At 40.9% G+C, this 24613-nt stretch overlaps 1 protein-coding gene across 2 annotated transcripts; it reads right to left on the bottom strand.

The window, feature by feature from the left end:
* Positions 1-1295: 1295 nt before the first annotated feature.
* On the bottom strand, positions 1296-24026 carry AMACR (alpha-methylacyl-CoA racemase). Of its 2 annotated transcripts, XM_079146115.1 has the most exons (5): positions 23683-24026; positions 21300-21443; positions 20249-20409; positions 16330-16516; positions 1296-2692 (listed from the first exon to the last, which is right to left on the bottom strand). In XM_079146115.1, exons 1-5 carry the CDS (start codon positions 23927-23929, stop codon positions 2277-2279), a joined length of 1155 nt encoding a protein of 384 aa, XP_079002241.1. In that variant the 5' UTR covers positions 23930-24026; the 3' UTR covers positions 1296-2276. The 2 variants fall into 2 exon arrangements, 1 of the variants encoding a protein (XP_079002241.1); XR_013764879.1 differs by lacking the exon at positions 20249-20409 and having other exon boundaries at positions 2554-2692.
* Between the last annotated feature and the right edge of the window lie 587 nt (positions 24027-24613).

Genomic DNA, 24613 nt, shown 5'->3' with positions numbered 1-24613 from the left:
TTTTATCTTTTCATCTGTTGAAGGACATCGAGGTTGGTTCCAAAGTTTAGCTATTGTTCATTGAGCTGCTATAGACATTGGTGTGGCTGTGTCACTCTAGTATGCTGATTTTAAGTCCTTTGGCTATAGACTGAAGAGCCTTATTGTAAAGGGTTGATATGCTTCATAAATGAGTTTCTACTGTATTCTGTAGGGGAAAAGAGCACCACTGAGGAATTTGCAGGACTGAGAAGACCTGTTTGGTGTCAAGATGGTCACCAGCAGAGCAGCATGTTCACAGACATAGGAAACTGGTACTGGAAATCAGAAGGTAGCAATAGTCCAGGGGTCTGAAGGGAAACAGTCATGGGACGGGGCAGAGGGGACGGACTTGGGGCTGTTAACTGACAGCACTTTACTATTGAGGTGCATTTGTTTAATACATACTTAAATTTTCACCATGGGTATGGCCATTATTCTCAGAACTAGAGATTTAGGAATTAATCTAATGTCCAAAATCCCTTGTAAAGTTCCCATTCCTGCATGTGATGCCAGGGGGTAGAGGTGGCAGTAGTGATATGCAGGGTGAAGAAAAATAAAACAGGGTGAAGGAATAAGCAACTTGTGATGAGGTGGCTGCATCATAGACAAGGGTTGGGAAAGCACTCTCCTAGGGCAACCTTAGCACAGGGGCCTAAATAAAGTGTCCATCAATTCAAACTCAGAAACTGCAGAAGCAAAAGGGCTTTCACTTGGGGTCTGAGATTCCCAATTCAGGAATCCAGAGATCCAGACGGCTCCGACCGCTCCGAAGGTCAGAGTGCCCGGGGTTTGTGAAGTGAAGGAGGGGAGGAGAGATGAACTTCACACACTCTGTGAAGAGAAAGACGGTACAGAGACGCCATCCTAGCACTAAGCTGTCCCTCACTAAGCTGGAGGACGATCTCAAGGTGTAAAGTGCTTTTGTCATTTGTGACAGGTGCAGCTGCAACCTCAGGTAGAAGATGCTAATGGCCTTGGAGGCCTTGGCCCAGTTCATAGGTTGACATTCCTGTGTCGATTACTCATGTCCAGTCCAAGAGGTCACTTTCCGGGCAGCAACCTGTTATGTGTGTACAGGCCCTGGTCAACCAGTGGCTTCCTGACTTTGAAATGCTCTTCAAAAGTTGTTTTTATCATGATTTTCTTCTAGATTTCATAGGCATAAACCAAGGGACTTCCAGGGAATGGGAAAGAAAACAGGAGGCAGTGGGGGAGGAGGAAGAGGCTGGCAGACGTGAGGTGGATGACGGGGCTCAGGGTGGTGATGAGAGCAGCCAGCAGTCTGGAGGCGGGAGTTATCTGAAGGAAACTCCAAGAACATTCGCTAACATCCCAATTTACAGAATCTGACTGCAGATTGTCAGATGAAAAGGGTCAGAGTTTCCTACGGACAGTCATTTTGGTAAAGATTTGTTACAGTGTGGATATGAGGGGTCCCCCGGAGCTCCCGTGCTAATGCAGAATGTTCAGAGGCGAAGTCGTTAGGTTATGAGAGCTGTGACGTAAGCGGTCCACTCACATTTGCAAGGACTGGCTGGGTAGTAACTGCTGGGGGCATGGCTGAAGGAGGGAGGCCCCTGGGGAGGCCTGGAAGGGCTCATCTTCCCTGGGATCCCCACTCCCTTCCTCCTCTCTGCTTCCTGGCTGCATGAACAGAGCAGTGCGCCTCCATCAGGCTCTTCCGCTGGGACGTGCTGCCCAGAGCCGCGGAGTTGGCGCGTGTGGACCGAAACTGTGAGCCAAAATCAGCTTTTCCTCCTCTAAGGTGTTCCTGTCACCTACTTTGGTCACAGCAATGCAAAGCTGGCCAGCACAACAGTAGAGTCAAAAGTATTCGATGTGTCAGAATGTTATTTCAATGGTATTGAAAGGGCTTTTGTTAAAGCTTTTGCAAACTAGAAAGCACAACCTACTTTACAGAAAAAAGCTTTATTTAATAAAAATTTATTATATTAATTAATTTAAATACAGATATGTAAGCACTTTAATATCAACAAACACATTTAGTTAAGCAAATTGAAAGGCAGAAAAATAGTCACAAGTTAATATAAATACCCCCCAAAATTCCTAAATCGAATACTGCGATTATAATTTTCAGACCGCATCCATTGTGTAATCAATCCTCTATATTTGTTGATTAGAATAGTCGGATCCCTGCATTACTACTATTCCACATTCCCATGTATGCAATTCTATGTATTAGTCTCCATTGTAAATGCAACACTCAAATTCATTTGAAATTGTGAATCTAGAAGTTAGAGATTAGCTTTTGGTTTTGGTTTATTACTCTCAATGATTCTATCCGAACGCAGCTGGTCAATCTCTTCCTGGTTAAACCCAAATTCTTTAAGTATATCCTCAGTGTGTTCTCCTATGAAAGGATCTCTTTTGGCAGAAGGGGTGGCTGGGGTGATAGACAGCAGAGGTGCAGGTCGGGGACTCACGTGCTGTTCCTCGTCAGTGATGAAGGAGCCCCGTTCTCTGTTATGCTCATGGTGGGCAACCTCCTCAAAGGTCAGCACCGGGGTCACACATGCGTCGGTTCCATCAAAGACCTGGCACCACTCCGCCTTGGTCTTCTGTGCAAACACATCTGCAAATCTCTTCTTCATTTCCGGCCAATCAGTCACGCTCATCTGGTCGGGAAGTTCTTCCGACTTTAGTTCAAGTCCTGAGGGAAAAATAAGATTTTTTTCTTAAATTATTATGCTTTGGGTAGAGAGATTATAATCAATGAAAATGAATTTTGAGCTCACCATACTATCCCAAATACAATGTTCTACAGAGTTTATCAAATGAATCAAGAGCAGAAATGCAAAGTCAGTGTAAACTTGGAGCCAACAGCTGGAGAGGGTGTGGTAATGAGGGCAGGGAGGACTCAAACAGGCTTGTCACTGCCAAGGGTTGACCCACTGACATTTCATCAAAAGTAGTCTGTCTTTAATGATCTAGCTTTCAGAAATTGATTTCTTCTCTCCAAGTAGGTTTTCAAAAGGAAATTTCCTCAGGATGGTATTATCTGAACTAAAAATAATTCCATGTTTTATATAATGCACCTGAGCCCTATAAAAAATAAAATTGGGGCAATTTTACACATGATAATCATAGTTTTCAAGAAAGAATCCTAAAGATAAATGATTAAATTCAGGATTGCAATTTTTGAGTAATAATTATTTTATCTTTATATTGGTAAAATAAGAATCTGAAAGGGCTTTGTAGACCCAGGTCTTCAGATTTCACAATGGTATGAAACATAACCAGACAACGACTCTGTTGTTAGTTAAGTATTCAATGAATCACAGGAAATAGTCAACACTCTATTATAAAACTGGCTTTGAATTAGATGACTTTGTGCAACTATAAGCAAATATAATTTAAATTAGGCGAGGCTAATATAAGTTGTTAAGTAGATTAGGTGTATAAAATGCATTTTCAACTTACGATATTTTCAACTTTAACAATGGGTTTATCCAGATGTAACTCCATCACAAGTTTGAGGGACATCTGTATAATCTAAGGGTCACCCTATTGGGGTTTGGAGTAAATTTCACTTTTTTCCTCTCACATAAGAGAGTTTTATAATGTCCGAGGTTAGGAGTAAAATGATAATGAAGGGTACTTTTGCTTATACATTGTATTTTGTGTAAGTTGAGTCAAGTTAATCAACAAGTTAATCTCACTTTACCAGTCTTCCCTTCCCTCCCACGTTGAAGATGGATGGCTAACTAAAAGCTGCTGCGAAGATGTAAATGTGCCTATAGCAGTAAGAAAAAATAAAATAAAATAAAAAAGAAGACATAAAATCTGCAGCCCCTTCCAGGGTCTTAAAGGGTACTAGGACATATGGAGAAGTCGCATAGTTCTCAACTTTTATGAATAGCTACCTTTGGGTATATAAGTAAAATTTTTCCTGTAGCCATGTGTCCTATTCAAATAGCAGGCAGACATGGAGCCATAGTTTCAGGCTATCACTATAATCTATGAGGAAATGCCTTGGAAGATTTGCTTCATTTCATGATCACCCCTAAACTCTGATTAAAAAGCATAGATAATGAGTAGTTAGTCAAAAGTAGCACATCACTGCTACTAATGGAAATTCTTTGTTTTTCATCAGAATGTGATCAGAATCATAACACTAAATAAAACTGGGACCAGTATATTCTCTAACTCACGCTATACTCGAGATACATGGGTCCTAATTTACACACTGGAAAACACGAAAAGCTAAAAGATGCCAGATTCTACTCTTAACTGCGAAAGCCCAGCTCTTCCATTTTCATACTTTCTGAGCAATAATTTCCCACCGTGCCCATGACTCTGATCAAGGCTCCAGAATTAACCACCACTGGCCAGGGTGGGTTGAATGCTGTGCTCTTGACATTCCAAAATGGAGCTAGGGATCTAGTCCCCAAAGAAATAGAATTAGTTTGTTCTGGGGAGGTTTCAAGATGGTGGCCTAGAGGGTGGCTTCATTTCATGTTGCTCCAGGACTCAGGATTCAAAAGAGGAGATATTGAGAGACTTGGGACCAACTCAAAGCAGCCGGGTGAGTCTCCCCCGTTGGGGAGGCGTCCCGGATGGGGCGGTAGTCCCAGAACGCAGGGAACTTTGTGAAGTAGAGCTGCCGGTGAGACGCCCCTCCCCCCCGCTGGAGCAGTGAACTCGGACAACTGGGAGCGTCCTAGAGGACGCCGCTCAGCACAGTGCTGGGACTCGGAGCAACCACTGGGGCTCCGGTGGCTGCCCAGGGGAGGAACGGCGAGGAGAGCTGTGTGGACTCAGAACACCGGGGCCTGCCCTGAGGAGGAGGAGGAGGAGGAGCACGGCCGCTTGGATTCGGAGTGGCTATACCAGACCTACAGGCGGTTGCCGGAGGGGGAGCCACGCGGCGAGCTGTTTGGACTTAGAGCGACTGCTTCTGAATCCCAGGGCCTGCCCTGAGGACGAAGAGGAGGAGGAGCACGGCCGCTTGGATTCGGAGTGGCTATACCAGAGCTACAGGCGGTAGGAGGAGGAGGAGGAGGAGCGCGGCGGGTCTTTGGACTCGCAGTGACTGCATTAGAGCTCCAGGCGGCTGCTCAAAGGAGAAGGCGAGTGGTAAGTTGTTTGGACTTAAAGCGACCGCTCCTGAACACAGGGGGGCTGCCTGGAGGAGAAGCATGGTGGGTCCCTTGGTCTCGAGTGGCAGCACCAGAGCTCCGGGCAGTTGCCCAGAGGACGCGTGCAGCGGGTCACGTGGATTCAGAGCCACTCAGAGCGACCGCTCCTGAACACCCGGGGGGTTACCAGGAGGAGGAGGAGGAACGGGGAGGGTCATTTCGACTCGGAGTGATTGATTGCCTAGGGCTACGGGTGGTTGGTGGGAGGAGGAGGCATGCAGTGAGTTCCTTGGACTCCTAGTGACCGCACCGGAATACTGGGCGGCTGTCTGGAGGAAGAAGTGTGTGGCGGGTCTCTGGGACTCAGAGCGATTGTACGGGGCCCCAGGTGGCTGCTCAGAGGAAGGGCCGCATAGCCAGGCGATTAGGTGCAAAGCAGAGTCCCAGGATCTAGGAGGCTTCTTGGTGGAAGGACCGCACAGAGACACGCTTAGGGCGCAGCAAAGATTCCAGGACTGCGGGCAGATTATCTGAGGAGGGGCAGCCTGAGGAGATTCATCTGCGAAGGGTGAGGCTCCCAGGCCCAGGAGGTAGGGCCGGGCCCCTGGGAACTTTGCAGAGGAAGGCAGCCCAGCACAGGCAGTAGCTGTAAACTGAGGGGAACCTCTAGGAGGGAACTGACCAACGAGACCTCCCCACCGGGTGAGTCTTCCCTGCCGGGTGAGGTTTCCCCACAAGGACAGTAAAACCAGAGACACAGGCCCAAACAGGCCTTGCCTCAGCCCCGAGTCTAGTTCCCCTTTGGATGACCATTGGTCAACAAGTGGAGGCACCTCTGCCTACTACCAGGGAATATAACCCACCTGAAGGCCACCACTCCTAGAGAGGCAGCTTCCTTGTGGAGCACCGCATTATCAACTTCCTCCAAGACTTCAGCCTACTGAAGGATAAGAGGGGATATATATAGAAATCTTCAGGGACATTGTAAGTCAATAGAGAAAACCTACAATATCTCAGCGGTCCACTGATACCTGAACAATATGAGAAAACAAGGAAAGAAAATGCTGCGAACAAATCTAGATGTTACATCAATAAAACCCAATGACAGCATGGCAGAAGAAATGACAGAAAAGGAGTTCAGAATGTACATAATTAAAACGAACAGGGAAGCAAACGATGAGATGAAAGAGCAAATGCACGCGCTGAATGATGAGATGAAAGAGCAAATGCAGGCATTGAATGATCGCACCAATCGACAGTTAAAAGAGCAAATACAGGAAGCAAAAGATCATTTCAATAAAGAATTAGAGATATTGAAAAAAAACCAAACAGAAATCCTTGACATGAAGGAAACAATAAACCAAATTAAGAACTCCATAGAAAGCATATCCAGTAGGATAGAACACCTGGAAGACAGAACCTCAGACATTGAAGACAAAATATTTAACCTTGAAAACAAAGTTGAACAAACAGAGAAGATGGTAAGAAATCATGAACAGAATCTACAAGAACTATGGGATATCATGAAAAGGCCAAATTTAAGAATTATTGGGATTGAGGAAGGCTTAGAGAAACAAACCAAAGGAATGAACAATCTATTCAATGATATACTATCAGAAAATTTCCCAAATCTGAAGAATGAAATGGAAAATCAAGTTCAAGAGGCTTATAGGACTCCAAATACACAAAATTACAACAGACCCACACTAAGGCACATTATAATGAAAATACCTAACATACAAAATAAAGACAGAATTTTAAAGGCTGTGAGAGAAAAGAACCAAATTACATTCAAGGGGAAACCAATACGGATATCAGAAGATTTTTCAATCCAGACCCTAAAAGCTAGAAGGGCCTGGAACAACATTTTTCAAACCCTGAAAGAAAATGGAGGCCAACCAAGAATCTTATACCCACCAAAACTTACCTTCAAATTTGACGATGAAATAAAATCCTTCCATGATAAACAAAAGCTAAAATAATTTACAAAAAGAAAGCCAGCATTACAGAACATTCTCAGCAAAATATTCCATGAGGAAGAGATGAAAAACAAGGAAGCAAATCAGCAAAGGGAGGAATTATCGTAAAGGAATTGTCAAATAAAGGAGGAACCAAGTTGTGTCAAACAAATAAATAAATAAAATTTAAAAAATGAACCAAATGACCGGGAAACCAAATCATATCTCAATAATAACCCTGAACGTTAATGGCCTGAATTCATCAATCAAAAGACATAGACTGGAAGACTGGATTAAAAAGAAAGATCCAACAATATGTTGCCTACAAGAGACTCACCTCATAGAAAAAGATACCCATAGACTAAAGGTGAAAGGATGGGGAAAAACATACCATGCACATGGACTCAGCAAAAAAGCTGGAGTATCCATCCTCATTTCAGACAATGTGGACTTCAAGCCAAAGTTAGTCAGAAGGGATAAAGAAGGTCATTTCATACTGCTAAAGGGAAGCATAAATCAGCAAGACATAACAATCATAAACATCTATGCCCCAAACAGTGGCTCATCCATGTATGTCAAACAAATCCTTCTCAATTTCAGAAACCAAATAGACCATAACACAATAATACTAGGTGATTGTAACACACCTCTTTCACCACTGGACAGATCTCTCAAACACAAATTGAATAAAGAAACCACAGATCTCAATAACACAATCAATAATTTAGACTTAACGAACATGTATAGAATATACCATCCAACCAAGAGCAAATACACTTTCTTCTCAGCAGCACATGGATCCTTCTCTAAAATAGACCATATATTATGCCACAAAGCTCATGTTAGCAAATACAAGAAGATAGAGACCCTACCTTGTATTCTATCAGATCATAATGGATTGAAGTTAGAAATAAATGAAAGAGTAAAACACAGAAACTATTCCAACATCTGGAGATTAAACAATATGCTATTATATGATGAATGGATAACAGAAGATATTAGGAAGGAAATTAAAAAATTCTTAGAGGTAAATGAGAACAAAGAAACATCATATCAAAATCTCTGGGACACTATGAAAGCAGTACTTAGAGGGAAATTTATTTCATGGAGCGCATTTAATCAAAGAAGTAAAACTCAACAAATAAACGACCTAACACTACAGCTCAAAGCCCTAGAAAAAGAACAGACCAGCACCAAAAGTAGTAGAAGACAGGAAACAGTTAAACTCATAGCTGAAATCAATGAAATTGAAACAAAAGAAACAATACAAAAAATTGACAAAATAAACAGTTGGTTCTTCGAAAAAAGAAACGAAATTGATAAACCTTTAGACACACTAACAAACAGAAGACAAGAGAAAACCCAAATCACTAAAATTCAGAATGAACAAGGAAATATCACAACAGACACGAGTGAAATACAAAACATAATTAGAAGCTATTTTGAAAATCTATACTCCAACAAAATAGAAAATTTCGAAGACATCAACAGGTTTCTAGAGACATATGAATTGCCTAAACTGAACGAGGAGGACATACACAATTTAAATAGACCAATTTCAAGTACTGAAATTGAAGAAGTCATCAAAAGCCTACCAACAAAGAAAAGTCCGGGACCAGATGGGTTCTCAGCCGAGTTCTACAAAACCTTTAAAGAAGAGCTCATTCCAATACTTCTCAAAGTATTCCATAAAATAGAAGAGGAGGGAACCCTCCCAAACTCATTCTATGAAGCCAATATCACACTGATACCTACCAGACAGAGACTCATCAAGGAAAGAAAATTTCAGATCAATATCCTTAATGAACATCGACACAAAAATTCTCAACAAAATTTTAGCAAATCGCATACAAAAATATATTAAAAAGATAGTGCACCATGATCAAGTGGGTTTCATCCCAGGCATGCAAGGTTGGTTCAACATCAGGAAATCAATAAATGTCATTCACCATATCAATAGACTTAAAGTCAAGAATCACATGATTATTTCAATAGATGCAGAAAAAGCATTTGATAAAATACAGCACCCCTTCATGCTCAAAACACTAGAAAAAATAGGGATAGTGGGATCATTCCTTAACATTGTAAAGGCCATTTATGCTAAGCCCATGGCTAATATCATTCTAAATGGTGAAAAACTGTAAGCATTCCCCCTAAAAACTAGAACAAGGCAGGGATGCCCTCTTTCACCACTTCTATTCAACATCGTTCTTCAGACTCTAGCCAGAGCAATTAGACAAACCAAAGAAATTAAAGGGATACAAATTGGAAAAGAAGAACTCAAACTATCCCTGTTCGCTGATGACATGATTATATATTTAGAGGAACCTGGAAATTCCACCAGAAAACTCTTAGAACTCATAAGTGAATTTAGTAAAGTAGCAGGTTACAAGATCAATGCTCATAAATCCAATGCATTTTTATACATAAGTGATGAATCTTCAGAAAGAGAAATTAGGAAAACTACCCCATTCACAATAGCATCGAAAAAAATAAAATACTTGGGAATCAATCTCACAAAAGAGGTGAAAGACCTCTACAATGAGAACTACAGAACACTAAAGAAAGAAATTAAAGAACACCTTAGAAGATGGAAAGATCTCCCATGTTCTTGGATAGGAAGAATTAATATTGTCAAAATGGCCATACTACCTAAAGTGCTATACAAATTCAATGCAATTCCAATTAAAATCCCAATGACGTACCTTACAGAAATAGAGCAAGCAATATGAAATTCATCTGGTTGAATAAGAAACCCAGAATAGCTAAAGCAATCCTTAGCAGGAAGAGTGAATCAGGGGGTATTGCAATACCAGATCTTCAACTCTACTACAAAGCAATAGTAACAAAAACGGCATGGTATTGGTACCAAAATAGAAAGGTAGATCAATGGTACAGAATAGAGGACACGGACACAAACCCAAATAAATACAATTTTCTCATACTAGACAAAGGGGCCAAAAATATGCAATGGAGAAAAGATAGCCTCTTCAACAAATGGTGCTGGGAGAATTGGAAATCCATATGCAACAGAATGAAACTAAACCCATATCTCTCACCATGCACGAAACTAAACTCAAAATGGATTAAGGACCTTGGAATCAGACCAGAGACTCTGCAGATTATAGAAGAAAAAGTAGGTCCAAATCTTCACCTTGTTGGTCTAGGATCAGACTTCCTTAACAGGACTCCCATAGCACAAGAAATAAAAGCTAGAATCAACCACTGGGATAGATTCAAACTAAAAAGCTTTCTCTCAGCAAAGGAAACTATCAGCAATGCGAAGAAAGAGCCTACAGAGTGGGAGAATATCTTTGCCAATCATACTTCAAATAGAGCACTAATCTCCAGAATCTATAAAGAACTCAAAAAACTCTACTCCAAGAATTCGAATAATCCAGTTGACAAATGGGCCAAGGAAATGAATAAACACTTCACAGAAGAAGATGTACAAGCAATCAACAAACATGGAAAAATGTTCAACATCTCTAGTAATAAGAGAAATGCAAATCAAAACCACCCTAAGATTCCATCTCACCCCAATTAGAATGGCGATTATCAAGAATACGAGCAACAACAGGTGTTGGCGAGGATGTGGGGAGAAAGGTACACTCATACATTGCTGGTGGGGCTGCAAATTAGTGCAGCCACTATGGAAAGCAGTGTGGAGATTCCTTAGAAAACTTGGAATGGACCCTCCATTTGACCCAGCTATCCCACTCCTTGGCCTATACCCAAAGGACTTAAAATCATACTACAGAGATACAGCCACATCAATGTTCATAGCTGCTCAATTCACAATAGCCAGACTGTGGAACCAACCTAGATGCCCTTCAATTGATGAGTGGATAAAGAAACTGTGGTATATATATACACAATGGAATATTATTCAGCCATAAAGAATGATAAAATTATGGCATTTGCAGGCAAATGGATGAAATTGGAGAATATTATGCTAAGTGAGAGAAGCCAATTTCAAAGAGCCAAAGGATGAATGATATCACTAATAAGTGGATGATGACACATAATGGGGGGAGGGAAGGTTTAGTGTTAGGGTTAGAGTTAGGGTTAGGGAGGGGGGCAAGTATGGAGGAAGGAAGCACTGTATATAGGGAAAAGAGGGGTGGGAGGGGTGGGGGGAAGGGAAAAAATAACAGAATGAATCAAACAACATTACTCTATGTAAATTTATGATTACACAAATGGTATGCCTTTACGCCATGTACAAACAGAGAAGCAACATGTATCCCATTTGTTTACAATAAAAAATAAATAAATAAATAAATAAATATATTAAACTCCCCCCCCCAAAAAAAAAAAGAATTAGTTTGTTCTATTTTGTTTGCATTGCTGGGGACTGAATCAGGGGCATCCCACATGCTAGGTAAGCACTCTACCACTGAGCCTCATTCCCATCCCCCACTAGTTTTTGTAGTATAGTCAGTATTATGTTTCTGGCATTTTAAGTCAAACAAACTTTCAGGGGTTGGTCTAGCTACTTAATCACCAATTAAAACCTGGGAATGCTCTAATTTCCAAAAAACTACCTTACACAGACACAGAATCACATAATACTTACTATCTCAAGCACATCGCATAAACTTTACTACTATATAACACTATTTAAGCAGTCAAAAATCCATATTTTAAGTATGGAGCAATATATGGATAAAGATGGCCACTGTAAACATTATGTCATAATGAGAAACCTGGAAAATGTAAATGAACATAAATAGATAATTTTAATATAGGCAGACCACAGAGAATGAAATGACTGCTTTTTATATAGCATGGTCTGCACGTATATGTAGGATGTGTGTGTGTGTGTGTGTGTGTGTGTGTGTGTGTGTGTGTGTGTAATCTTTTATATTGACAGGAAAGAACATCTCTGCTATACTATTGAATAAAAGGAGACAGTTATAAGTTATAAATTTAGATACAATGATATATAACAATGATATAAGTTGTACATAGCACTATAATTCATATTACATGAATTAATTAACATATTATAAATTAATGTGTAATCACATAAGGAAAACACAATTGTGTATTAATATTCATCCAGGAAAACCCCTGAAAGGCCACACTGCAAATTTTCCCAAAGTGTCAGAACAAGGGAGACATTTCACTTCTTATTTTAAAATTCTGTATTACCTACATTTAAAAAAAAAAAATTTTAGTTGGAGACAGACACAATACCTTTATTTTATTTGTTTAATTTTATATGGTGCTGAGGATCAAGCCCAGGGCCTCATGCATGCTAAGTGATCACTCTGTCACTGAGCCACAACCTCAGCCCATACCTACAATTTTTTTTTGTTGTTGGTTTTGTTTTTCTGTGTGTGTGTGTGTGCGTGTGTATGTGTTTTGTTTTTTGTTTTTAGTTTGTTTTTGTTTTTTTTTTGGTGCTGGGGATTGAGCCCAGATTGAATCCAGGGCCCTGTGCTTGTGAGGTAAACACTCTACCAACTGAGCCATATCCCCAGCCCAATTTTTAAAATGAACATATTATTTTGAATTTTCATTCATCTTTTTCAATTGTGGCAAAATACACAATAGCATGTAATTTACTATTTTTGTTACTTTTAAGCATTTGGTTGAGTGTATCATATATGACCATCCATCTCCAGAGATTTTCATCTTCCCACTCAGAAAACTCTGTACCCATTAAATAGTAACTCTTCATTTTTCTCTCTCCCCAGCCCCTGGCTACCACCATTTTTTTTAACCATGTGAATTTGACAATTCTGGATTCCTCTTATAAGTGAAATCATGCAACATTCCTTTGGGAGAGATTTACTTCACCTAGGATAATGTCTTCAAGATTTATCCATGCTTCAGAATTTGCCAGAATCTCCTTCCTTATGATGGTTGCATAATATTCCACCTTATGTATATACCACATTTTGTTTATCCATTCACCTATCAATGAACACTTGAATTGCTTCTACCTTTTGGCTATTGTTAAAAATGCTGCTGTGGACACAGGATTACAAATACCTGTTAAGAGTCCCTGCTTTCCATTCTTTAGGGTGTATCCTTGGATCATCTGAATCCCATGGTTAGTGCTTTGAAGAACTGTTACACCATTTCCACAGGGGCTGCGTGCCCTTACATCCCACTAGTAATACAGAAGGGTTTGCATTTCTCAGTCCCCATCAACACTTATTATTTTCTGGGCAGTTTTTAAATAATATTTTGAAAATTTTAATAAACCTTACACAATTCTCTATTGCTTATCTGATTTACTACAAGAGTCTTAATCTCCAACGTGTCTCAAAATTCTTGGGGTTTGCATATCACTTAATTTTATTTATTATTTATTTAATTTTGCCCCAGAAAACAGCAGGGAAACAGAACAGTGAAGTTTACAAAAACTTGTATACTATGTATAGGTACTGAAAAGCTTAATTAAGGTATGACCCCAAAGATCTCAAACATACAGGGAGATGAGACATGTAATTAGCACTACTTAAAAAAATCATTACAGATTTGGGGTTTTTCTAGTACAGCCTGAGAGAGAAGTTCTTCGTATTTGACTAAAAAAAGGATCATTTTATAAGTAAATACTCTGAAAGAAAGAAGATGTTGAGACATTCTGTCATAGACTCTGTCAACTATGTGACATGCCTCCTGCCTTCAAGCATAAGCCTCCTGTCAACTAAGTATCCTCAGGAACTTGGAAGGAACAGAAGTCAAAGACACTACAAATGGTTGTGGATGCAAAGAAAGGGGACTAAAATCATCAGGGAGGTTACAGAGTTTAGACTCGGAGGAGCAAACCCACCAGAAGGTGGTCAAGAGTGGAAGGCTGAAGCAATGAAGCTATGAGAGAGAATCAACAGCCCTCAAGAGAACAGAATCGAGAGTATCTTGTCAGAGGAACAGAAAGAAGCAAGCATAAACAGAAAGGAGCAGAGCCTGGCAGACCTGTGGGACACTAAGGACTGTGCCAATCAGGGAGTCTCAACAGGTGAAGACAGGAAGTACAAGGAGAAACATGGAAAAATTTCCAAATTTGATGAAAAATCTTAAATCTGCATATTTCAGAAGCTACTCATCCAAGATGGAATTCAGAAAAGATAAAAAGATTCAAGATCCACATCTAGAACCAATTAAGGAACTCAGTAAGGCTGCAGGATAGAAGATCAATATACACAACCAACTACATTTCTATATACTAGCAATGACCTAGCAGTCTGAAAATGTTTCTATCAACAATAATTTCAGAAAGAATAATCTTCAATAAATTTAACCAAGGAAGTGCCACATTTATACAATGAAAACTACAAAGCATTGCTGAAAGAAAGAAAAGCAGCTTTTAATAAATGGAAAGCAAGCAACCCGTGTTCCTAGAGTCAAAAGCTTAATAATATCAAGATGGCAATGTTCCCTAGTTTGAGGCACGGAACCAACAAAACCCCTGCAAAAATCCCACGTATCACTCCTGCAGAAATTTACAAGCTGCTCTTAAAATTCACACAGAAGTCCAAGGAAATCCAAAAGGCCAAAACAACACTGGAAAAGGACAAAGTTAGGGAGCTTACACTGCTCGGTTTCAAACTTCCTACAAAGGTAAACTATAAGCATAAAGACAGACAGAGATCAATGGCAAAGAACTGAAAGACAAAGCCACCCTTTCATTTTCGGTCATCTGATGTTCAAGAGGATGCCAAGCTCATTCAATGAGGAAAGAAACATCTGTTCATAAGTGGCGCTAGGAAAGCGGGAGCAGCTATACAAAAGAAAGAAGCTGAACTCTTAATTTGCCCTGTCCTCAGAAATTAATTCAAAAATGGATCTAAGGTCTAAAGTGAGAGCTGAAACTATGAAAACTTTCAGAAAAAATTACTGGATGACACCTTATAACTCCAAGTCCTCTGAATTAACTTCTATGCAATGCTTACTAAAGGATAAGTAATAAAAATGTGCTAATAAAGCTCACATTCATGTTATCAGAACACAAGTAGTTATAGAAATAGTTTAGAGCTCAGGCCACAAAATGATGATAGAGGGAAATAAATAAATAAATATATATATATATATATATATATATACACAAAATATATATATATATATAAAATTTTAGCCACAACCCCAGTCCCTAGAGGGATAAATTTTATCACTGTTGCTTAGAAGTGCCAGTGAATAGTGATAAGCTGATGGAAATTTTCTTAACCTATATGATTACATTTGTATTTTCTATAGACAATACATATATAAACAAGGTTGTTGTACTCAGCAAACCTACTGTGCTGTATCCTGGCTGCTCTCCCAGGTTCTGCACTGCACCACTTGGTCCTCCACATAGCACTGTTCAGTTCAGATTTCGAATAAATTCTGTATTTTAGTTTCAATTCTTGGACAGAAAGGTACTGTATATGACCTAGGCAAATTACTTTTTTCTCCTATAGCTTTTCCAACTATATTTAAGTTAGTGGAGTTATAGCATTTGATCATAAAATGCTTTTCAATGTTTACAAAAATAATCATTACAGCTATATGCAAATAACTTTGAAAAGCCATCAACAATGATACTTTGAACTTCAAGTAGAAAAATAAATGTACTGTAATCAGCTTTTCACATCACTTCAGAGTATATTCTCAAACTTCTTAGATACTAAATTATTTGCAGAGTCAATTTTAAATTCAAACATTTCACCAGAATAAAATAACTCCAGTCCAATTACTATAAAGGTCAGCAGAGATCCCAGATTTTCTTGCCAACTTTTGGCATTATGTGACAGTAACACCAGCCACAGTCTCTGTGCTCAGGTGACACCTGACACTAAAAAAGGAGTCCATTAAAGAACAAGAGCTGAACGGCGCCAGGAGACCCTTTCCAGGGAAGAATAAAAAGAGTCTGGGCACACAGAGGCAAGATAAACATCCACCACTACTGGTGTGATGCAAAAGAAAGCACTGGACATCCCACAAAAGGACCGTTATATTTTAAGACCCTGAGTTATTGCGTACACTAATAAAATTACCTGTCAATCTAGAAGATAGAGAAAATTCCCCATTAATGACTAGAGTTAATTAGAAAGTTGGATCGGGCTGGGGAGATAGCTCATTCAGTAGAGTGTTGCCTTGCAAGCACAAGGCCCTGGGTTCGCCCCAGCACCGCAAAAAAAAAAAAAAAAAGAGTTGGATAGATAATAAAACATTCTGAGAGTCAAAAGGCCCCAGAATAGAGAATAATGAGTACTCATGCAAAAGGAATGTGGGTGGGATAGGTCAGTTCCTACCTTTGATGAGCAGCTTGTAGAACTGGGGCTCTATGGCTCCCACAGCCATGAACTGCCCGTCTGCTGTCCTATATGTTGTGTAGAAAGGCGCTCCACCATCTAACAGGTTCTGTCCTCGAGGCTGTTCCCACAGTCCCACTTTCTGAGTTTTCCACAGAAAAGAACTTAGATATGCTGCTCCTTCCACCTTTGAAGAAGTAGAACACAATATGAATCCATAATTCCATGTAAAAGCAGGAGTAATGTCAATTCAGGTCCCAAAAATATGTGTGTAACATATTTATCTGATATTTCTGATCATCTTCAGAATATATGAAACTTAGACCTAGTTATACAACTTCTTAGGTATTTCTGCAAACCTGAGTTAGAGAGGGTGTATAGTAGAAGGACAACCAGCTGTGCTACTCAGTCCAGAAAACACTGCAAGGAAACACATTCTAAGACATGCATTGTTACGGGGTTTCATCACAGTGTGAGCGTCATGGAGTGTACTTACACATACTCAGGTGGCTGTGTCACCACTGTCACACCTGCAGTCCATGAGTGACTGAAACACCATCATGCAGAGTATGACTTCAGTTGCACTCATATAAGTGGCCTATATGGGTGGCACTTTTACTTTTTGAGACTGAGTTACACAAATCTTAGCAATCACATATTTACACACACGAATATATGCACCATTTTAAATATATTTTATGTTCATGTTTCATGTGAAGTACATATTTAGATGTGTCCTACACCAAATTCAGACATGTCAGAGACTCAATTCACTCACATTCATGACTAAACCTTCAAAGAAATCTTCTCCCTCCAATTTGGCATAAATTTGACCTTGCAATTGAAATACTGTTGTTCTGCATGAGTCTTACTTCCAGCTTTTTCATACAAAACCCAGCAAGTTAGAATGTGCTATAAATAAGTACCTGCTTTCTGCTGAGGCCTTGCCCCTGTCAGAGCCAATGGGGCGACAAGTGAACTCAACGTAAGTCAGGCCGTCACTCAGCACTATAGATAGTTTTGACTGAGTTTTGAATACTGATTATCTGATTTCAATATTCAGGCTAAAAAAAATGTGAAAACTTTTAAGATTCTGTATTGAGTCAGCCTTGATAAAAAGTGTTTCTGCTCTGCTTCATCATAAACGAAAGGTACTGAGCATCAGAGGAGCCACAGGACAAGAGTTAGGAAGCTGACTCTGGTCCGATCCCAAGGCCTGTTGGTGGTTACCCCAGCACGTGGCTTTTCCTGCCCCTCGCCCTCAGCCACGCAGACTGCCCAGATGAGGTCCCGTGACACAGGGAAAGTGCAGCTTCATCTTCCCACCAACCTTTACACCATCCTCACCATGTCAGCTAACGTCCATGCAACTCGCAGTGCTGGGGTCAGAGTGTTCCCAAGAGTCGGGGAACAGAGCCAAGAGCACCCCACATTCCAGTCATTTTAACTCTACAGACCCCAGGCAACAGAACTATAATGAGATCGACCCCAAATCATTCCGGGTGAGCATGAGCCAAGGATTCTGCTGCTAAAATACTGAAAGCCACTGGCCTACAAGAAAAAGGCAATGCCTCTCCATAATAAGTTTCTACAACTACTTGTGCCAAAGGCTGCCCGGTGAAGTGATGAAAACGATTGACTGACCCTTCTGGCCTTGAGTAATTAGCCAACACTCACAATCCCCTAATGTGAGCAGGAACCCTGAGGGCTTACGCTTTCTAAAATGCTAAAACCCACTACTTTCTAATTATTAAGTAATTCTGATTAAATAAAGGCAGTAATCACATTATTTGACTATAACTAATCAAACCATATATTTAGTAAATTAGCCAACTATTACTAGATAAGTATTTAGCCTTAAATTATCCTTAAAACTCCCGAAGCCCCATGGTTATTTCTAACTGGTTCCTTTTGCAACCCAAGGCCTGTGCCCACAGGGGGCAGCAGAGGGAAGCAATTGAAAGCTGGAGCTTTAACCTCTGGAGCCTTAAAGTTTTCAACACTAAATGAGAGTGAGCCAACTCCCCTCAGGAGTTTCAGGAGGGGACCCATGTCAGCCCTGGCCTGCCCCTGGCGGGGTGAGTGCAGCTGGAGGTGGAAGTGCTGTTATTGCAGCTGTACCCACACCACTCCTTCTAAAATACATTTCAGAGAAGGACACAGAGGACACTGTGAGCTGTGCCCCACGGCAGTCGCAAGAAAGAATACAGGACAGGGCTGGGTGTGGTTCTGAGGAGGAGCTGAGGAGGTTCCAGCCTGGGATGCACTTTGCAAAGTTGCCAGTGATCCAAACTAACTTACACTACTCAGTCTTTGAAACTTAGAGGTGTCCACTGGTGTCGACCCTCTGGCCATTACCCTTCTCTAGGCAGCTTCTCCTGTCTTGGTTTCCATGGCAACACTCCCTTCTGTCTCTACTTCACCCTTTCAGCCCCTATTTTTCTTATTCTGCCCACTCACTCATTATGTGCTAGGTGACCTTTCTCACCTGGCTCCCAGATTATTCCCAAATGACTCTAAAATGTTTCCAATTCCTAACCTCAAGTATTCAAACTAGTATTCAAGTATTAGAGGTACTTCATAAAGGAAATGACCAAAACTGTACTTCTTTTCTTTTAGAAAGAAAGAGTCTCAATAACAGAGTATCTGCTCTGTGCTGGGCACTATTCATACCTGAACAATGGATGAATTCACATAATTCTCTAATAATGCTTCGAAGTAGATATATTATCATCTCCATAGAAAAAAGGAAACTGAGGACAGAGAGGTGAAGTAACCCTCCCAAGGCCACAGAGCCCTGAGACCTTGGGAAGATGTCTATGCTTCGTAACAATGTACAGTCATCCCCCTTTCTATAGTTTCACGTCCCAACATTACGGTTACTGGCTGTCAGGTTCAGTCTTAAATATTAACTAGAAATTTCTAGAAACAAATCATTCATTAGTTTTAAACAACTTTTATTAGTATGTATTATTATAATTGTTCTATTTATTATTGTTGTTGTTAATCACCTATTGTGTCTAATTTATGAATTATCTTTATCACCAGTATATGTATGTATGTATGTGTTATAGGAAAAACGTACAGTATGTATTGAGGTTTGATATTATCAGCTGTTTCAGACACTCACTGGGGTCTTGGGACATATCCTCTGCAGATAAAGGAGGACAACTGGGTTCCCAATGAAGTTGTTGTTTTGTGAATTAGAAGGAATCACGCAGACAAAGTGCCCAGCAGAGCACGAGGCAGGAATGTATGACAATGCACCAACAGAAGCATTATGATATTGGAGTCTCTCCTGCCAAATGCAACAGGAAGGTCTAGACAAGAAGGCCCATTTTACTGTGGCATCCATGAGTATCTTTCTACCCTACCGATGAAGGCTTCCTGAAATCAGTTCTGAATGAGGATTGCTTAAAAGATTTTTTTTTTTTTTTTTTTGGTACCAGGGACTGAATCCAAGGGTGCTTAACCACTAAGCCATATCCTCAGCCCTTTTTATTTTTGTATTTTTGAGACAGGGTCTTCCTGAGTTGCTTAGGGCCTTGCTGCTTTGAACTCATAATCCCCTTGCTTCAGCCTCCTGAGTCACTGGGATTTTAGGCATGCATGACGGTACCCAGCTTGAAAGACATTTTTTAAATCACAAAAAATAACTTGGGAAAACTGTTGAAACACAACACAGGTTCAGGTGAGTCACAAACAGTTTAGAGAAATGACTTCCAAAGATGATTAAACTATGACATTCTGACATGTATGGAGGCTATGTGGCTATTTTAAAGAAAAGGATATTCTTGCTGACCTGGATTCAAACATTAAGCCTCATTTATCTCTTGTTCAGAGAAAGATTTGGGGCGGCCATACAGAACACATAGTAGCAAGTGGCAGGCCTATCATCCCCGGCCCAGGGAATACTTACCATGTTTGCATCAATAACCTGACCTTTGCCAGAGCGTGTGCGTTCAAAGAGAGCCATCAGAATGCCCACTGTGCACATGAGGCCACCACCACCAAAATCAGCCAGGAGATTCAGTGGAGCATATGGATTCTCACCACTTCTGCCAATTTTTGACAGAACACCTATACCATTAAAATGGTATACATTTTAAAATACATTTAAAATCTAAAAAATGAACTTCTTAGACCTGAGTGAAAACTTTTCCAACCTACACAATCTACATATAAACAAGTTTTGGCTCAAGACAGCCTATTTGTTGATTTTTTTCCTAAAACTTTATCCCAACTGACATTTTCAAAATTTGTTTTTACTCACTGGATTTTGGGAAAAAAAACAAAACAATGATTTTTATCAATTCATGTTGTCAAATAAAAGCAATAGAATGCACTTTCATTCTAACCACAAAGAAATGCAAGAAAATAATTGTGTAAAAGAAAAGGGATTCAATTTTAAACAGGTGTGAATGGCCAATTTTATAAATACATTTTCCCTGGACTTATATGTATTCACAGAAAATCTGAGAGTTCCCTTAGTCAACAACACATAGTTCTTAGAAATCTAAAATTAGGCTAGAAATAGAGTGACATTAGGACCTGGAAACCATGGATTTTCCTAAAGTTCACTAAAGTCTGAAACCAGGAATCAGGTGGTGATTCCCAATGAAGGACCATCAGAGTCTGACCATTTCAGTGTGTTCAATATGTAGGCGACCATCACTAGTAACGCCAGGTCTCTTACTTACTACTAGGAGCCTGAGAACTGACTTTACTAATGTAGTAAATAAACGTTACTAGTGAGAATATGTTATTCTTCAAATGTGTTAAGATGGGGAGGAGTTTCAGAATTATTGTTCTCAGAATTCAAATTAATCTACTTTAAACAACCGTGCTCTCCTTATTGATTCTGACAAGCATTTAAATCTTCACTTTTAAAGATTCTTGTTAACTATGTAACTGCAGATCTTGATTGGGAATAAATTTAACGTGTAAACAAAAATTATTTTTTTATATACCTGACAAAGCCAAATAGTTGATGTCATGGCCAGCTCTCCTGGAGAATGGTCCTGACTGGCCAAATCCGCTTAGCCTAGCATAGATGAGCTTTGGATTCTCCTGCAGCAGAATCTCTGGCCCAAGCTGGAGTTTCTCCATGACACCTTAGGAGAAAAGTAACAACCAAAAACATTTTTTTAAACAGAGCATGAATTAAGGAATGGAATCATTCCTTTCCTGAGGCAAAAAAAAAACTACACTCTTGCAAACAAACTAGTAAAATTTGTTGTGGATTTTATGAAAGGTGTCAGAATCAAAATGGAGTCACTTTTTTCAGTCCTAACCAAAAGTAAGTAAAGCTTGGAAGTTATGAAGGAAGGGATTTCATGCATATGTGCCTGACAACAAGAACTATTCACAGATGATTCTATCAGAACCACAACCTGGCACAAAGACCACCAGAAAATTACACAAATAAAACTTACATGAGAATATCTGCTCGACTGTCTGTTTACTCTCAGACTATTACCACCCTGCTATTAATCCTGCTAGCCAAGGATTAGTTTCAAAGTATTTTATGTAATCCCCTTTCACCTTTAAAAACTTTCTCCTCCCTCAAACTCTTAGAATATGCTCAGAGTTTACTGCAGCACATCTACTCTCATTATAATGATCTGCTATTCCCAAATATCATCATTTGGAGAATATCTCTTCAATTGTTATTTAGGTTGACGGCTTACAGCAAGTTTCCAGTAGAAAAGGACCTCAATGTGTAGATTCTGTCCCAGGATGTTATTTCTTCCAACACTTTCATATTTCACTGGAGGCATATCCAAGCCTCCTCAATTCCCAAAGTAGGATTCCTTTCTCTCTCTCTCTCTCTCTCTGCTGTCCTTGTACCCTTCTGCCCTATCAGGTCAGGAGCTCCTCCTGCAGGATTCACAGCACGCTGTTTTCACAGGCTCCTACAACACCTTCACAAAGCTCATAAATATCCATAATAGCAAAGAGTAGCTACAATAGCACCTGAGAGCTCTTAAACTATCAAGTATGATATTTACTGCACAAAACCCAGGTAAACTGACAACCTTAAAACTCCTGGAATTAAATCATCAAGATTGTGTAATAAACTTACTGTTTAGGACTCATTTCCTCAAACTGTGATGAAAAACAAGTCTAGTCATCCACCTTTATAAACACTAGCTGCAGCCCCGCACCTGGAGGCTACATGTGAATCCATAGCTCTACTTTCTCAAGACCTGGGACAAATTAATTAACCATGTTGATTCACACTCATCTTCAAATGGGGAATTATTAAATCATGATTTAATTCTAAACATTGCTGTTAAAATCCTCAAATATAGCTGTGAGGGCTAATGAGCCTGATGCCCCGTAGACTTTCAATTCATTTGCTAAACACTTACTGACTTCCTACCAAGCAATGTTTTGGACTTGCACTTGGGCAAGGTTACTCTGGCACACCAACTCAGTTTTTAAAAGACAATCTGTCACACCAACACCAAGGAGGTTGGAACAGGTATGGAGAGTAAGAATCCAGGTCCTGGTAAGGAGGGAAAATAACTAAATTAATGATCAGCGAAAGCAGTCGTGATGAAAGGAAGACTGGATTCAAGGATGAAATACGGGTTTCTGATTCGGGAAACTGGGTGGATACTGGTTCCATTCACTCAGAGGAATTATACATAAGGAGGAGATGACATTTTGAAAGAAAAGGAGAAAGGCTTGGTTTGGGTTTTGTGCCAGTTGCAATGCAACTGGATCAGTCATAGAGAGAGGTATACATCCAGGTATGCTAGCTGTCTGCAGCTCCAAGAGTGGGGTACAGATGCAGATCTGGGCATCACCTGTCTATAAAGGAGAAAGCAATGCGAATGGATGTATTAGTTCCAGGGTGCGGAGCACAAAGTAAAGGAATGAGCAGAAGCTGGAACTTGGTCTCCTTCGTTCGTGGATGGCTTTGAAGGGTACGCCTCCCCCAAAACAGCAACTTAATGCCATGCACCTCTAAATACTTTTCTGGGAACAGAATGTATGGCTTTCATTAGATTCTCATAGAATCTAATATCCTCAAATAATTAAGATAGGCAGATACAAAAGGGCAATGGGTAGGGTAGGTGGTGAAACCAGGAAGAGGTCAGAAACAATAGGAGAAACGGGGCATTAGCGGTATCTCAGAAACCAAGCTGTGGCAGATCATCTCAAGAGAATGATCAACAAGACCAAATACGACTGAAGGTCGTAGTAAGGTTGAGACGCACGAGGTTTCATGAGTCAAAAAGACAAAGGTGCGGCGGGGGCAGCCTCAATCCCAGTGCAGACGGGCTCCGGGTGCAGGAACCTCGCGCGCCCGCTCCCGGACAGCTCGCATGGGCCGGGGCTCACCGCGGCGGAAAGGCTCCAGTAGCACGTCCGCACGCGCGCACAGGCGCCGTAGCACGGCCGCTCCGTGCGCCCGCTTCAGGTCCAGCGCCAGCGAACGCTTGCCCCGGGCCAACCGGCTCAAATCGCCGGGGGAGCCGACCCGATCCACGCGCAGCACCTGCGCTCCGAAGTCCGCCAGGACCATACCGCAGAACGGGCCCGGGGCTAGGCCGGCCAGCTCCACGACCCTGACGCCCTGCAGAGCCATAGTGCCTCACTGCTCTTCCAGAAGGGTAAGACTGAGCGACCCCCGGCCTGGCCCGGGGATATGTCCAGACGGCCTAGAACGACACAGCCCCGCGGCCCCGCCCCTGCCCCGCCCCTGCCCCGCCCCTCCCTGCGCGCGTGCGCGCGGCCGCGGAGTCTGCGCAGTGGCGCACTTCCCGCCAGGCCTCTGGGTCGCTGGTGCAAAGTGGCTTGTGATCTTTTTCCTACAGCTTTGGCGTCTTGGATGGCAGAGAACTCAAAATTGCCACGAATATTCTCTCAATATTCTTTTATTCTCCCGGTGGCGATCCTTGGCCGTTGTACTATTTGAGTCCCTACCCTTGCCTGGTCCTAGAGAAATAAAAATAATTCAAATACGTAAGAACAACACAAGGGTATTTCCTTCCTTAGGCTGCAGGTTGTCTCCTTCATCATCCTTGGCTTTCATCTGGAATCGGTCCAAGATACCTCCTAGATGCACTAGGGAAACTAGTTTAATATCAGGAGAACATTGGAGGGGTGCTGCTTATCCAGAGCTAAATGAGAGAGCTTTAAAAATCTTTAGCCTTTGTCACCGGCCCTTTCTGTGGATAATTAGTGTTTTGAGTTTTCAAATTAATGCCCATCTTTTTTTAAAGAGCACAGTAAAATAACCACATGTAGCCCCATTACATTTACAGTTTTC

The sequence above is a fragment of the Sciurus vulgaris genome, assembly GCF_902686455.1.
Source record: "Sciurus vulgaris genome assembly, chromosome: 6".
Lineage (NCBI taxonomy): Eukaryota > Metazoa > Chordata > Mammalia > Rodentia > Sciuridae > Sciurus > Sciurus vulgaris.
The sequence above is the reverse complement of the archived record's forward strand: the minus strand, read 5'-3'. Positions and strand labels throughout refer to the sequence as shown.